The sequence below is a fragment of the Dermacentor variabilis genome, chromosome 2 (genome assembly GCF_050947875.1).
Source record: "Dermacentor variabilis isolate Ectoservices chromosome 2, ASM5094787v1, whole genome shotgun sequence".
NCBI classification, from domain to species: domain Eukaryota; kingdom Metazoa; phylum Arthropoda; class Arachnida; order Ixodida; family Ixodidae; genus Dermacentor; species Dermacentor variabilis.
Genome location: NC_134569.1, coordinates 25,326,274 through 25,342,379, shown reverse-complemented (window position 1 = coordinate 25,342,379; position 16,106 = coordinate 25,326,274). Strand labels below are relative to the sequence as shown.

The window sequence follows — 16,106 nt, the reverse complement described above, 5'->3', positions numbered from 1 at the left end:
TGCGTGCCGAAGTGCAGTGCCAGCTGGACGATGCAGCTGAGGGCAGCTCTCAGGATTGCGAGCTGCGTAGCTCAAGAGAAGACAACTGCATTGTTCAGGGTTCGGTGCAGCTCTCCGCCAGTCTAAATAGCCAAGAGAGAGTAGATTTAAATGGAAATCACTCAGACAGTGCAGGTAGGAGACCGATCCGGGCCGACGAGATGTGTACCGGCCAACACGAGGCGCCAGAGGACGGCATGAAAGTGAGTGCGAGGAAAAAGCGCCGTAAAAAGAAGCGCCGTAAAGATCAGAATGCGGTGAGTAATGTAACGCCGCCAAAGACGGCGACAAACGCAAGAAGGCAGAACGCGAAGAAAAGAAGGGTGCGGTCGTCGTTGAAGACGTGTGCGCATCAAGCACGTTTTAGCCAGCGGTCCAAAGGAGGCCGTGAAGCATGCTCTGCACGGACGCGGACAAAGGGCACGGGGCAGTTATGTTCCTCGTCGTTCCGTCGTTCTTTCCGGAGTGCAGCATGTAGTGCGAAGGAGCGCAAGGTGGCAAGACGAGACGAGGTGGTAGGGAGTCGCGACGCGGTCAGTCGAGTTAGTAATGAAAGCGCGGCGCCAGAACGCAAATTAGCCAGAAACTGTAACGTGTTGAAGGAGCTGCTAGTGTGTCGGCCCTTTTGTTGTTCCGGGGTAGCCAGAATAGCTCTCGAACCGCGACCATCTCGGGTACGGCTCAAAAGTATGAGTCAGTCGTAAGCGTTTGGAACGGGAGGGCAAGAAAGCTTCCGTAGAAGTAAAAAGTGTTGTTTTGTTTTATTTTTGAGCATTGGATAATTTTCGCGATTTGAGACTAATTTCTTTCAATATGTAAGGTATGAGCTTTCTTTATGTTTTGTTTTAGAAGCTCCGAGAATTGAAAGACGCGTTTTATGTAAACCTGTAGTTTCGCGAGGTGTTCATTAATGAGCAGATAGGCTTTCCTTTTTTTGCGTTTGTGAGTAACCTGAAAGTCAAGGTTATCGTTGAGAGGCCTATGGTAAGCGCGTGTGTGTTGTTAACCTTTCTTTTTATAAGTGTTCTTTTTCTCCCGAAATTTCTTAGGTTAGGCGCGTAGGTTTTCAGTTAGTGCATCATTTGCACTGAGAAGAACTCTTAGGTCCATTAGCGCGTGTCCTGTGTGGACGGAAGGAAGCAGGTCTATGAGTGGGTTGCTCGTGTGTGTTGAGGGCGGCCGTATTCTGATTTCCCTAATAAGCGTGCTTGGAACTAGTTATTAGAATACGCATTTTTTAAGGGTTCTACGGAGTGCGTAAGTTACGCAAGTGTAATTGTTCGTTTAAGGTACGTGTCCTGTATGGACTAGAGAAAGACACGTGAGTAAGCGTAATGGAACGTTTGCGTGCGACGCAAGTACGTGTTCGGAATAGGGACCACAAAGCTAGCGCGCTTGTGATTACGTACTTGTAGAGTTGACCGGACTGTTCAGTGGCCCCAGTACGTGCGATAAGTATGCCACTGTGATAGGATAGGAACAGGCTGTTCGTGTAGTTAGGCCACTTAAGTTATGTTCGGCTGTTTTCATTTTTTGTTTTGCAGCAACGTCACTCTGGCCTTGTCGGCATTCGGGGAGAAATTGATAGCAGTTTAGAAAGGTGGTTGGAACTGCTTTATCAAAATTGGGGAAAGAAAAGATCAGGGTTCATTTTGACTTAGTAATAGCCTGGCGAGTCAAGGGTGAAGAGCCTGCGCTTAAACGTGGTGCAGCGCTGTGTTGTTTTGTTTGTTTGACGTACGTTCTCCAGGGCCCAGGATCCCGAAGTTCGTCACACGAGGCTCGACACCAGTACCCTCCATGTTCTTTCAGGGTTCCTCATGGCCAGCGAATTGATTTTACCGGCCATTCCGAACTTCCGGGGCGAGGAGCAGCTGTTAGATACGGGACCTTTTCCTGAGCCTCCTTAGAGTTCACCAGACCACATTGAATCGCGCCACACCTAAGCAAGGAACGCAGAAGCAGATCTACCACGTTCCCGAAGCGCAGCACGTCCAACCAAGTTGGCGTCCCCCACCTCGTGCGCCGCATTGGAGCTATTCACTGCTTGACTCTTCCCGAAAGTGTAGCGAGAGCCTGGCACTGTTCCAGGTAACGTGGGTCCCGAGGCAAGACGGCTGTAATGCACCGTGAAGCACTGGCAGCAATCCCCCCATCCGCCTTTGTGAAGGCAGTTGCAGACCGGGAAGGCAATACCGCAGACAAATAATCCCTCGGACAATTGGAGCCCAAGGAGTGACCCTCTGAGCCGAATGTGACGTACACTCGCACGGGCGCCTAACATTGGCCGAAAATGACGACAACTGAGCGGGCTCGCCGATTGGCCGAACGTGACGCGACTTCGAGACACCGAAGGGGTTAAAAGCCAGAGATCGGGAGCAGCAAGAGAGCATTTCTTCATTCATCTCTTTCAAGCTTCTTGCCACGGGCCGCAGCGTCCGAGTTGCTGCCGGCCCGTAATGACTTTATGACTGTTAATTTCTTTGTACTCTCACTGTAAATAATGTAAATAAACCTCCAGTTTTTCATCTCAAAGTCCTCCTCAACCTCGGCCAACTCCCGCACCCAACTGCAAGGTCCAAAATCTGGGGGACAGCAATTGGGATTGTCCTCCAGATCTAACACCCCTAAACCGATGCGTACCCGTCTTTATGTATTCACTGTTGCAGCCTTCTGTACTATTGGAAACAATACTACAGCTGAGCACGAGGTCGCGGGATCGAATCCCGGTTACGGTGGCCACATTTCGATGGGGGCGAAATGCGAAAACACCTGTGCGCTTAGATTTAGGTGCACGTTAAAGAACCCCAGGTGGTCCAAATTTCCGGAGTCCCCCACTACGGCGTGCCTTGTAATCAGAACGTGGTTTTGGCACGTAAAAACCCATACTTGTTTTAACAATAGTACATCCAGGTACCACATATGAAAGCATAGAAGTCACTAGGAAACTTGTCATGTTCGATTTGACCTTGAGCCGAAGACTGCCATTGTCTCATATGACAAAGGTCCCAATACGTCGCCTTCAAGATTTTTCACAGCGCCGCGGGCAGTGCGAAATTTCGGAGGTCATGCCGAGAAGCCCCACGGTTCGAGTCATCCATCACTTTAATGAAGGGTAATTGTGGCGTTTATTTGAAGGAAAGTTTAATTGCCTTTTCCCTGGAATTTGGCAGTCGTCGTCCTCGCAGGATATATTATCGTGAGCCGGCTCCAACTGAGGAAGATGAAGTAACTGCCGCATGCTCCCCGGCGCTCGAGCCAGGTGGCACCCGAGGAGAACAGACGGGGCATCCAAGGCCCCTTTGTTTCAACCTTAGGGGCAACAGCGCAGCTAGGGATCGCTTGTGCATTCTCCAGCTCAGCCCTACGGCCAGCCGTCATCGCAAGGCCGACGACGACGAAGCTTCGCATCCGCACGCTTCCCGCGCTCGAGCCAGGTGGCACGTGAGGATTACATCCGGGTCATCTGGACATCAGCGCATACCGGGTCTCGAGGCCACCTACGTGCGCGCGACAACTTAAATAAAAACGTGGGAAAGAGATCCTCTTACGGCTTCGCACACAGAAATGGAGACAACTTGTACCACTGGTTGTGTGCTGGCTGCTTTCTGCCAACATTGAGATTAGCTCCCCATGACGCCATGAAACTTGTTGTCGAGCGCTTTGGAATTAATTACTTATCAACAAACAAGGAGTAGTTACCTTTCTAAAGGAAATCAAGGCTCAGCCTAATAGCGATTTCTGATAACTTTTTCTTCACCAAACTGGCTGAAACATGCAAAATTACTCTGAGACTTGTATATGTCACAACGATATGCCGGCATTGCCTTCCGAACGCGAAATAAAAGAAAAAAGAACGAAACTTTGTTTTTTATTTTCTCTGCGAGTAATCGGCCCATTGTCGCGAAATGCATGGAAACTGAGTCTTAATACTTTACCTGTTTAAACAGATACTGTGTTGCTCTTCAGTGACTTCAGTAAAGCGCCAAAGAGATAATACATTACGCTGTATTAGTACAGTAAATTGTGCTTTTGCAATAGCGAAACGGCCATCAATGGTTTTCGCGTTGCGCTGCTAAATACGAGGTTACGGGATAAAATCCCGGCCGCGGCGGCGGCACTTCGATAGGGCGAAGTGCAAAAGCGCTCGTGTATCATGCATTGGGTGCACGTTAAGAAATCCCAGGCGGTCGAAATTAATCCGGACCCAACTACTACGGCGTGCCTCATAATCAGATCATGGTTTGGTACGTTAAACATGACGAAACGTGAGGTTTATCATCAGGTATTCATCGAAATTTAAGTACAAAAAGCCGAAGCCACAATGAAGCGTCTGTGGCAGTCTGTGGAAAGCAAAATGGCCAAAGGGATAGAGAAGGCGGATCATAGGCGGGTAATTTGCATGTTTAGCTGTGTTTCGAATTCAGCTGTCGCTATAAAACTTCATTGCGAAATACCGGGTTACTGTAGGCAACTCCGGCTATTTTTCGATGTCCACTGACCTTAATTGATGTTTGAACATACGTTCTCTTTTGCACTCTCGTTATCAGCGCCAAACTATATGGCTGCAAGTTTTTTAGTTTTCCTGAAAATTAATTTTAGAGATCGGTTTCGTGTTCCGGACTCAGGCCCACGAATGTATGACTATTTACTGGCCACCCTCTGTTTGTGAGGTCAGAGACTACAACGCCACCAACGTTTTTAGATTAGGACTTAATCTAAAAACGTTGACCGCCACTTCGCCCAGAAACGACGAAGCTGGCTCCTTTTTCTACGAGACGACGGTCGACGATCATTGTTTTGACAGACGTGATAACCGGTGCTTCTCTTCGTCTTGACGCAGCATAATGCCTTGAGCTTCGGCTCGTCAGTTGCTCAAAAGCGGCGATCTCAGATATACAGTATATATAACCTGTAACGAATCATTTATTCCTAGGACGTCTCAGGAATGGAACCACCTTCCCGGCGCAGTTGTCACAATCAAGGACAACTCAAAGTTTCGTTCGGCCTTATCAGACATCATCACTCCCGGATGCAACTAACTAATCAATTTTGCTGTAATAACTAACCATGTTTTGCTGCTTTGTTATTTACTTGTGTATGTTTTTTACCTACTGCCCTCTGTAATGCTTCGGTCTTGAGGGTACAATAAAATAAATAAATAAATCTAACTTTCGCTGAAATTTTCGCTGAAATTGTCGCTGAAATTGCCGCTGTCTAGTTCAAAAGAGCTGGAAAAACTCCCCGGGTCATCAGGAGACATCATCAGCTTCACTTTTCTTGGCGTTAGCGCCACGTGTACTGCGTCTTCAGCACGCGTTCTGCGTGTTTACATCACGGTGGTGTGGGATGTGACGCAATCGACCCATCCTGAGGTCACACGAAGCAGCTACCCGTTTCAGTTTGGTACCTAGTTTATTGGTTATTTAAAATTATTGATGAGTTTCTAAGCAAATTGAACCACCCTACCGGTGACAAGACGTGCGGGACGCTATTACATTACGCTTTGAATTTCGCATACATATCGCACCTAAGCAAGTCTATCTGTGTGTGCGTCTGGAAAGCGCGAGAGGCAGCGCAATAGAGGCCAGAGGCGCGTAAGGCCCCTCGGAGCGCGTTGTCTTAGTATTAGAGTTACTGTATATGTCACCACAGGTATATACAGTAACTCTACTTAGTACTTTCCATGTGCACCGATCTGCGGCAGAACAGTAGTACAAGCTGTCTACCATAGAGTTAGTAGAACAACTCTAGAGGAAAAGCTGGGCCGGAAAAGTGGGAACCTCTAGGGCGCCGCCCTGTTGCTACTGGTCAATGTGGCCAGCGCAATTACTATTGAAAGAGCTGAAAACAAGTACAGGTCACCATATAGTTTGTCATCTAAAAACGCATACCTGATGGCTTTATGAAGGTGGTTCGTCAATATTAAGTTTACAGAAAGCGATCGCTAAGTCCGTGACTTATGTAAATCACGATGTACGCATTCATGCAATAAATGATGACGCGAATTTCGGTTTCGAATCTGTTTTTTGGATGCGTAGTAGTTTCGCACAGTTTAGGTTTGACATGCGATCGCGCGTCGACAGCGGACGCTAAGGCACACTCGCGTTATGTGCCACCGAAGCCCTGAAGTGCTCTGGCATATACCGTCACATGTAAGTAAACGAATGTATCTCCTTGTTGAGACTATCACGCGAGTATGCAGCTCTTGTGGTGCATCACAATCGTTTGAGAAGCGTCACAGTAGAGCATTTTTCTACATGCGAAGCGGTGTTTTTATTTGGTTTCCCTTCAGTAGGAAATTGCTGGACAGGCGCACCAGCGCAGTGGAATTGTGCTGGCGAAGCCACAAGCAACTCATAGAATCTGTTTAATTGTTGCACTTTGAACAATCATGCTTCTACAAAGGCCACAGCAGAAAAACAGTGTGATGCCGAGTATTTCTGTGCCACGAAGTAATCAAGAGGCGAGTGCCTAATGCGGACGAAATCGAGTGAATCGAGACTTAGAACGACAGAAAGCTGGGCTAGTTGGTAAGGATTCATTATGCAAAACAGAGGTGAGGAGTGCAGACAGGACACAAGAGTAGAGAAGTAGGCAGCGCTCGTGTTGTCCACTTAGACTCTACTCTTGTGTCCTGTCTGCACGCCTCACCTCCGTTTTGCATAACGAGTGCAGCAACCCACATAATTATAGCGTAGGCGTTTTATTAACTGTCCAATATTTTCAACACTTCCTTGCATGCCATTTCATGTGGCATATCTTTTCTGGTCACAAATATTTGTGCAGCGAATCTATTTGCATGATCGACTCCGCGCCTGTGGGACCGTTCACTTGCACTTGATGGTGAGTCTTTTACATGTATCCATAAACTGCAGATATTCACATCAGATCCCTGCGAGCATTTTCAAAATTCAATTATTTTAGACAACAGGCACATATGCAATACTGACATAATCTCAAATACCACTAAGCAGCTGGGACACATTTTTGTTGACCATACTCGCAGGTAAAATAAGTAGATCATGTGGACAGCTCCAGCTCATTTTCCTTAAATCAGTGTGTACAAGGGGTATGCAAAAATAATTTTTTTCTCGCGCACCGATGATGTTGCTGTATGAGCAAGAGAACCCACCACGCTAGTGTAACATATCTTGTACATCACACTAATATGTGCTTTAATTTACCAAGTGAGATGAGTTACTTTTATGGCTCATTCAGTCAAATCATGCTGCAAGCTGCATTCATCAATCTTCAATTGGATTTTGCAAATGTTTAATGAAACATGTTTCCCTTTTATGCAGATATGCAATGGCAAGCCCTTCCGTGTGTTCCAAAGGTAAAATTTAAGCTCTAAATTAAAGAAGACATTTCTAGTCAGAAACAAGCAAAAATGGTGAATGCAGAGTATCAGAAGCCCAAGGTACAGAAATTATGAGAAGTCTTAAATGATTTTAAGGAAAGAATGCTATTTCAAAATGCAAAATTCTTTAGTGGAGGTCAAGCAAGTCACTATAGGTAGAATACTCTGCAAAATTATGCGAGTGAGGGGATGTCAAACAATGGGTCAGGAAATGCATTGTTTTTCTGCAAAACAAAAAGCTGATTGCCATTACATGAGTCACTTTCGCATCATGACACTGCTGCTTGATAAATTCAGAAATAAACCAAAAACAAGACACGCAAAAATAAAAAACAATTTAATGATGCTCTATCCACACTGGGTAAATAAAAACAAACACATCAAATCTAATGTGGACATATTATACGCTTGTGAAACACTAAAGGAAAAATTCAGTTTCAAGCTATGGTACTTGCCGCATAGATGTGGGGGGCCTTGCACTAATAGTGATGGTTACCACTGCATTTAGAAATTGAAAGCATTCACGCAGACAAGGATGATCCTTTATATTTTTGGCTACCACTTCAAATGCCTCCACCAAGTGTTACAATGCTGCACGCAGCCATACTAAGGATCTCGCAGCAACACCTGCTGGTAAAAAGCAGAAGCAGTCAAAGTGTTGGTGTGTTCTGGACACTATGTTTGAAAACTTTTAGGCAAGAAGAGTGCAAGAAGCAGACATAACAACTGCATTTATTTCCATAATTCCCCATTTGAATGGCCTTTTCTTTTCGCTTAGATAATGCCTACGCCTAGCCACAGCAGCTCCCTCATACAGACTCCGCAAGCCAAGAGGCCATGGAGGCAAATGCAGGTAAGAGGCAAGAAGCAATAGCACTGTTATCGACATTCATATAATTTATTTCTTTTTCTTTCGTTTAGGCAGTCAGCACACCTCGAACAGCCACCTTGACTGCGGATGTGTCTCCCTAGTCGCCAAGGAAACATTTGAGGGAAAGCGACAAGCAATGTGATCAGCCACTTCTCCATGTAAACGATACTGTTTCTCTCAGATGACTCCTACGCCTCGCCACGCCAGCACACTTGAGCACAGAGATGCCGCGGAGGCGCATGCAGGTCAGAGGCAAGAAGCAGTGGTACTGGTGTCGACATTCACCCAATTTCTTTTTCTTACACTGAGGCAGCCAGCACACCTCGAACAGCTACCTTGACTGCGGGTGTATCAGTAGATTCCTGTTGTACATATGCTCATAATAAACTTCAGTAAACTTGAACTTGATAATAAACTTGAAGGCAAATGGGACGTTGATGCATTGTTCTTTTGAACATTTATTGTACACATACAATATATGTTATACTTTGCAGTGCTACAGAGCGTATTTTGAAGCTTCCCCCTATATTTTGCACCTTTAATTACGTATGTGTTGTGTGGCCCTCAATGCAGTTCATGTTGTAGCAGCTGCTTTGTCTGTGTATCGCACATTGGCTTAAGCTTGTGATATCCATACTTCTCTCACATATACAAAATAAAGTTCCATGTAGTCCTCAGTGTTACAACAAAAAGTGAAAGTAAGCAATCCGATCGTGGAATTGTATTTATTACAGTGATTCCCATGACAGTTACTGACAAGTTGAAAACTTGAACTGGTCAATCCGTCCACAGCCTCCTCTATTTTTCAAAAATAAAGGAGGCTGTGATCCGTCATGGCAAGGAATTGTATGTATACATTAAAAAAAAAACGTGTGTGTGAGTGTTTGTAGTGGGGGGTATAGGATTAGGGCGGTACGAAAAAATGTACCAACACCGTCCTCTAGTCCCATTCCGTTAAGGTACCGTAACAAGGCGTATTATGCATAAAGTTCATACAACCAACTCTGATATTACTACACACGCCAGGCGACGCGAGCTACATTTGCCATGACGCATTCGCGACTGCACCGGACGCCCTCCATATTATTCTCGTTAATCGTGCTCACTGCACCGAGGAAAAAGAAAGATCATGGGCGCAGGCGCCTTTAAAGTATCTCGACCTTGCGAGGCACACTGCGCGTGCCAGGGGAGCTGTCCGTGCGAACACTCCCTGGCACACACCTGCCTCGGCGGCCCCAACCTACGTACCGTTCTGCTTCGAGCTTTGATGCCCCCACTGTCCCTTGGGTGCCCTGGAGTTCCTGCGCCGCCTGCTTTATTATAATCTCAGGTGCTCTCCTGAGACTTCCGTTTGTCGGTTACATGTGCCCTACAGCTGGATCAGTACTTATAATAATAAAGAAACCCGATTTATCGTCGCGACGATAGATCGCGAAAGCGGCTTTTGCAACATACCGCGCCCGTGCGAAGAGAATTACGGAACGCCAACGAGGAATCTGACCACAGCTTCGAGCTCGTAACCTCGTCGAGTGACACTCCTGCAACAGGCGTGACCGCTGAAAACCGCATACCGCCGGAAACTTCAACAGGATCATCCCTCGGTTGCATAACTGCCACCTGTACGGTCAACATGGATCACACCCACACCGTCCCGCAACATAGAATAAAGAACCAACTTATACCCGTGTCACACGGGCACATTTGGAAGGCCTTCCAGTCGACGGCCTTCGAAACGCCAGAACTCTATCGACTCAAAGGAGTTGTCGCGCTGCTACACGGCACTTTTGAAAGGCCGTTGAGTGGTTCCGGCGTTTCTCGCCAAATTGTGTGGCGTTGCGTATCTCTATTTTCGTTTTCATGTTACAAAAAGTTAAACAACATTAAAACCACTTAAAATCACTATAATTTCTTTTATGTTTGTTTATACATTGCCTTACATATATGTTTAGTTTTTAAGTTGTTGAGTAGCGAAACTGCGGCAACGAACTTTGCGTCGCTGCACGTCGCTGTTGTCGAGAGTGTGTGTAGTTCGCGCATATCAAGTGGTAAAAATACTTTATTGAATAATTGATAACACTCATATATACTATTTTTAGAGCTTTTTGGTTTGATTTGTTCTTTCTAACCGTGAGTTGGAGCACACTGTGAACGAGAGGGCATGTTCGCGCTGTTTCCGTTTCCGTTGCTCAAAGGCCATCGAGATTTCGATAGAGTTGTAAGGTGCTCCTTTGACTCGATAGACTATTGACTCGGCGGCCGTCGAAACCGCCCGTGTAGCAGCTCGAACTTGACCTTTGAGTCAACTGACCATCGGTTGGAAGGCCTTCCAAACGCCCGTGTGACACGGGTATTATAAAGCCCAAACACACGGCAGCACCCACACATCACGACACTACAAGCGCGACGCCATGCTACGCTGCTATGGTTGCCGGATTAAAACTGACTACTGTCACCAAGTCTAGCAAGCGTCTCAGGAGCTGGCAACCTCGGCGCGTAGCAACATGGCGCCGCTCTTGCGGTTCCCGATTTCAATGCATGGGCCCTATGGGTAGCTTGTCCTCTAGAGTCAGTATAGTAACTCTATGCTGTCTACCGTAGCCTCCGAAATCTTGCAATCACAGAGGCGATATCCCATCGTCGCGCCTATCTCACGACTTTACCAATAGGTGGCACTGGCATCTCGGAGGGTGGATGGCCTCCTTGAAGCCCTTGGGTTCAGCGAGAGCAGGGGAAAAGAAAACGTCCGCAGTAGATATAAGTAAGAGGCGATCGGAAGAATGGTGGAAGTAGGGAAACGACAAATGACGGAGACGTACAAAAGCAAAGTTCGCAATAGGTAGTCAGAAAATTTGGTTGTGGGAGTTCATAGTGTTTTTTTTTTTTCCTTAAAAAAAAACTTAGGTAGGACATTGGGCAGTATAATAGCAAGAGTTTGGTGGTGCAACCCACCGCCCCGTTCCAAAGGGGACGCTCATAACATCCATCCATCCATCCATCCATCCATCCATCCAGGTTCGTCATTATGTTCCAGTTATGCAGTGAAGCCAGTTGTCGCGTGCTCAGGAGGCAAATGCGGCGCGGTGTGCTATATTTTTTTTTGTCTGCTGGTCGCGACCTACATACGGCAATTGTTCGCAAGCGCTGAGCCAGATGGCATTTTTTAATGCGCAGGCTACGCTCGAACCATTGGCGTAGCCGGAGGGGGGTAGGGTTCCAACCCCTTGAAATTTTTAGTTTGTATGTATATGCACGTACACAAAGAAACACACGCACGAACGTACATACAGCACCTCGGTTCCCCGAAATAAAATCCTGATTACCCTCACGGCTCGAACAGCTTAAAAGTTCGAGTGCGAACGCGCTGTACTTTGCAACAAAAAGCGGTGCAACATGCATATGAAGTTTTCTCGCCGAGGCCGGAAGGCAAGAAATGTTTTAAAAGGCGTTTAAGGAAAACTTCACGCATGTAAGGTGTAAAATTATGTGAGCGCATTGTGGGTGCCGGAACCAGCCGATTAATGATTGTCGTCAAGAGAACTATCGGGTCTGTGATAGTTAACAGAGCGTCATTCATTACTAACCGTCGCTCACAACAGCTGCACGATCTCGATATATGCAGACACGTGGATTTAAATACATTTCAAATGTTTACAAGCGCACATTTTATGCAAAGCTTATTTTTACGATTAATTTATACCGCGGACTAAACAGCCACTTCGTAGCAGCAAATCTGCAAAGGGTTTTCGTCGAGCCTTGTTCCCGCAATTCGCGCAGCTAGGGGTCGTTTTGCAGGGCGGAATCTAGAGGTTGGGAATCTACAGGGCCAGCTGGCACAGCGCCGATACAAAGATTCCAGATGCAAGAGCTTCTAGATCAAATTTATTGCGTACAAGGGAATGGATGACCGATGGCTGCTGGAAGCCGGGCACGAGTGCTGGTTCGTGGCGCCTTGGGGGTCAGAATTCAAAGCAATTGGAAAGGCAACAAGCAATTAAGAATAACAACATGTTATTTTTATTGGACTAATCACATCAAAATGACAAACTTGCAAAGTAATTATTCACACATTGCAGGCTGTAATATGACAACACATTTTTCTTCGTCTCTTCATACTACTCAGGTCAATTTACTATAACACAGCGCTTATTAAACATACAAGCAGAATTTTACATTGCTCACGTCGACTAAGACCGATCGAACAAGTAACATTGTGGGCGGTAAATGCTGAAGCTATCACAGCTGTCTCTCGCATAAGTGGGAGCGCGCGAGGTTCTCGCTTACTACAAAACAAAGAACACTAGCACATCAATCAACGTTACATAAAAAATCAGAACGCCGACAAAAAAAAAAAAAACAGAAACAGGGGAGCGAAAAACCTGGGTGCGGCGGGAAAATTGTATCTGCTAGTATTTACTCTGTTTAGAACACACTGTTCTAGAGTCGCATAGTCAGAACAATCGTACAAGCAACACAGCGAATCGGGCGAGTTGGTAAGCTAACATTCTTGGAGTATATGTGCAGCGCGACACAGACATATAGTTCATTCTTTGCCCCGGGTCTGTGTCACGCTGCACATGTACGCCAAAAATCGTACAAGTGAACAACCTTTCATGCCAGGCGTACGTACGCATCTCAGCGATAGGGATGTTACTCGAGATAAATGTTGCTTTAGTATGAACAAGGCAAACTCACCTCTGTAAACAAGGTGAACGCACCTCGCATATCGTGGTCCCTTTCGGAGCCGGCTGGTCTCGGCCCACACGGAGTACCCATACCACTCGCCGGCGCACGTCTATCCCTCCGCACGACACCGCGTAAAAGGCTTTGCCACTTTTCGTGTGATTTGTGCAGTATGGTGCGCTGCACCCAGTCATACTGGAATACAAGTGTCAATATGATGTGTTTCGTATCACTTCACCAAGGTCCTTGACTTAATATCGTCGGATGCCGTACCTGAAACACGGAGCCGATGAATGCAGCACACGTTCGATGGTCCGCTGATTGCAATGTCGGTGGCATTGACGGAAACGACGAGTCGGCATCACGCCCGTAAAGTTGGCTTCGCAACGGCACAGTTGAACATTTGTAGTCATTTTGCACCACGTGATAGCCACGTAAACCACGCAAAGACGGTAACGTAAAATCGGAGAAATAGCGCGCGTACGCTAAACGCTAAACAGTACTGGTAGTTTAGCGTGTTGCGCATGCGCATTTCGACCCCGCTATTCTGCGCTAAACTAAAGCTGTTTATTATCTTAATATGGTTAAGAAAACGCCGGAGTTGCCCTTTAACGCAATCGGCAGGGTTGTTGGCGCGACCAAGTCATGCAGACTTTAACCAAGGAGGACGCAGATATAAGAAAGTTTTAGTCTGTCTGTGACGTATTGCAGTTCACGGAATGCCTGGTTGTGGAGACGGTGGCGCGAGCGGCCAAGTAGGTGGCACCATCTTGTGACGCAGAGTTTAACCACACAGGAAACGGCTAATATTTCGGTAACCTACCATGTTCTACTTGCTGCTGGTGTATAGATTGTCGGCCGCGACGTAATCGTTAACATTAGGTCCGCATATCTTTCCTTCGACGAAAACACGCATGTAACAAACATTTCTAATGCGGTGTGCTCGGACAAAATGTCGCAAGATGTCGCGACCAAATATTTACATTAACGTAGGTGATATATTCAGGGTGTCTACCTAGTTGACATTTATCAATTCCCTGAGTTTTCCAGGTTTTCCCCGAGTGTCGTTGCAAAATTCCCTGAGTGACGTAGGACTTCGTTTTATGTCAAGACGGGCTGACACCATGTCGGCCAAAGCTTTTACTCTCTAGTGAGTATGTTCAAGAATAAAAAAAACGACTTAATCCAGTTTGAATATTAAGGAGTAGTGTTAATTTTATTAAAAAAAAAACAGAAGGGTTAGTAAAATGCACAGCTAATAAAATATCTGCGAAAGAAAGGTAAAACCTACTGCAAATCGAGTCGAACATTCTTAAATACGAATAAAATGAATATGCATACAGAAGCAAATATTTTCGAACATAGGCTATTTGTAACAACTAATAGCAAGCTCAATGGCATAAAGCGCAAGTTTTGTCACAAGTGAGATCCTCTCTCAACAGCTGGTAAGTAAACGTCAACTGTCCTGACATATGCTGAAGCAAGGTTAGCAAGGTCGCCAAGAGAACGATGTGCCCTAATATACCCTTAGCCCACACACAACGCCTCGGTGTTGCGTTTCACTGCTTTAAAGAGTTTGATAGAGGGACACCTGCATCTCGGCTTCAGCCAACACTGTTTTTTGAAATCAAGCTCCTTCAAAGAAGCGGCGGAATGTTTCCTTTCCTATTTATTCCTAAATGCGTAGGTCCTTTCCGTTCTCGTCCTCATTTCGCCGCGCGTTTGCCCCACGGACAATTTGAGGCATCCTCTTGGTCATTTGTACAGTCAACGTCCAATTTTTGGGCTCCCTAGGGGCCGCTAAAACGTCCGAAAAATCGGGCAGTTCGAAAAAAATGAATGCATGTTTTTTATTGCCCTTAGGGGCTCAAGTCCCCACAGGAACATACGAAACAGCTCCGAAGGCCTGCCAGTACACTTATTAGGCATATCGGTGCTCCTACTGTGACAGGAGATCGCGGGTGCACGCGTGTATAATTAAGAAATACGTACTGTGTCCCGCGACAATTGTCCCTTCTCACTCTCATGCTTCACCGCAATACTTTCGCGTATGCTTTACAGCGTAACATTGCTTTATTGAGGCGAAGCTGACTTTCGGGAACTAGCATTATGCAACGCACCGAGCTTTCCGAGCTTCGAAGCCAATCGCGAGGACCACAAAGGCAGAGTCGGTGCCGTTGCTGACAGCGGCGAATTCGTTCAGTGAAAAACACGGCTCAGAACGACAAGAAGCTTAATAGCGAGCGTCGAAGCAGCTAAGCCTAGCGTTGCAGCGTTAGTACCAGCGGATCTGCGTGCGAGAGAGCCGGTTCGAGGCGGCGAGGTAATCAAAATGGCGGCGGTGGTCGCTTTGATTAATGTCGTTTCGGACCTGCGGTCAGAACAAAAAAGTTCGGAAAATCGGACGGCGAAGGGTTGTTGCGTCTGAAATTTCAGACGTTTTTATACATTGACTCTATGGCGCACGTGGTGGTGCCGCGAAACCGTCCGAATTATCGGTCGACCGGAAAGTCGGTCGTTGATTGTACGCAGGAACTCCGCCAGCCGACGACGCGGCGTCCAAAACGATTCATTACGATTCCTCTGTGTGACTCGAGCCAGCATTACCGCGACTTTAGTTCCCTTTCAATTAAATTACAGCTATTTTTCGCTGATAGAAGCATAAATTCCTTGAGTACTTCTAGACTATTCTATATCTCTGAGAATTCTCGATTTTCCCGGTTGGTAGACACCCTGTGATAATCATATAGAATGGCAATGCAAGCCATAAAATGAGAACTGTCGAATTGAATGAATGAATGTTTGATGTTTAATAGCGCAAGGGCCAGGTATGGCCAACGAGCGCCATGCTACTGTTAATGAGTTCGCAGTGGACTAATGAGTTATGTAAAGTTAATGTAACGTGGCTGTAAAGGGGTCTAAAAGAGTTGATGAAAATTAAATAAAATCTACGTGCAATAATATTATGGCAATCACTTATGACGTGTACTATGAACGCTAAAATTCATAGTGAGAAAATGATACTATATACAAAATATGTGAGATGTTAAAATTGGCTAGAGCACTACCGCCTCGCCAGAGCCATTGAATCACATGGGCCTAGAGGCATGTGCTATACGAAACAACTATCACAGCGGCATCCTCTGAAGAGGG

General features: G+C 46.2%; 1 protein-coding gene and 1 long non-coding RNA gene across 3 annotated transcripts; one reads left to right on the top strand and one right to left on the bottom strand.

Moving 5' to 3' along the window:
* Positions 1-6,674: 6,674 nt before the first annotated feature.
* On the top strand, positions 6,675-8,705 carry LOC142571527 (uncharacterized). Of its 2 annotated transcripts, XR_012825901.1 has the most exons (3): positions 6,675-7,378; positions 8,181-8,255; positions 8,324-8,705. It is a non-coding gene; the product is annotated as an uncharacterized LOC142571527 (long non-coding RNA). The 2 variants fall into 2 exon arrangements; XR_012825900.1 differs by having other exon boundaries at positions 6,675-8,255.
* A 2,364-nt stretch (positions 8,706-11,069) lies between these two features.
* Positions 11,070-13,439, bottom strand: LOC142570816 (uncharacterized). The gene is made up of 3 exons (XM_075679133.1): positions 13,227-13,439; positions 12,966-13,148; positions 11,070-12,221 (listed from the first exon to the last, which is right to left on the bottom strand). Exons 1-3 carry the CDS (start codon positions 13,364-13,366, stop codon positions 12,089-12,091), a joined length of 456 nt encoding a protein of 151 aa, XP_075535248.1. The 5' UTR covers positions 13,367-13,439; the 3' UTR covers positions 11,070-12,088.
* Between the last annotated feature and the right edge of the window lie 2,667 nt (positions 13,440-16,106).

Coding starts and splice junctions, on each gene's coding strand:
- LOC142570816 (XM_075679133.1), bottom strand. CDS start 13,366: ATGACTACAAATGTTCAACTGTGCCGTTGCGAAGCCAACTTTACGGGC. Junction 13,149..13,226: donor TCATCGGCTCCGTGTTTCAG/GTACGGCATCCG, acceptor CTTGTATTCCAG/TATGACTGGGTGCAGCGCAC. Junction 12,222..12,965: donor CGTTCACCTTGTTTACAGAG/GTGAGTTTGCCT, acceptor CTGACCCCCAAG/GCGCCACGAACCAGCACTCG.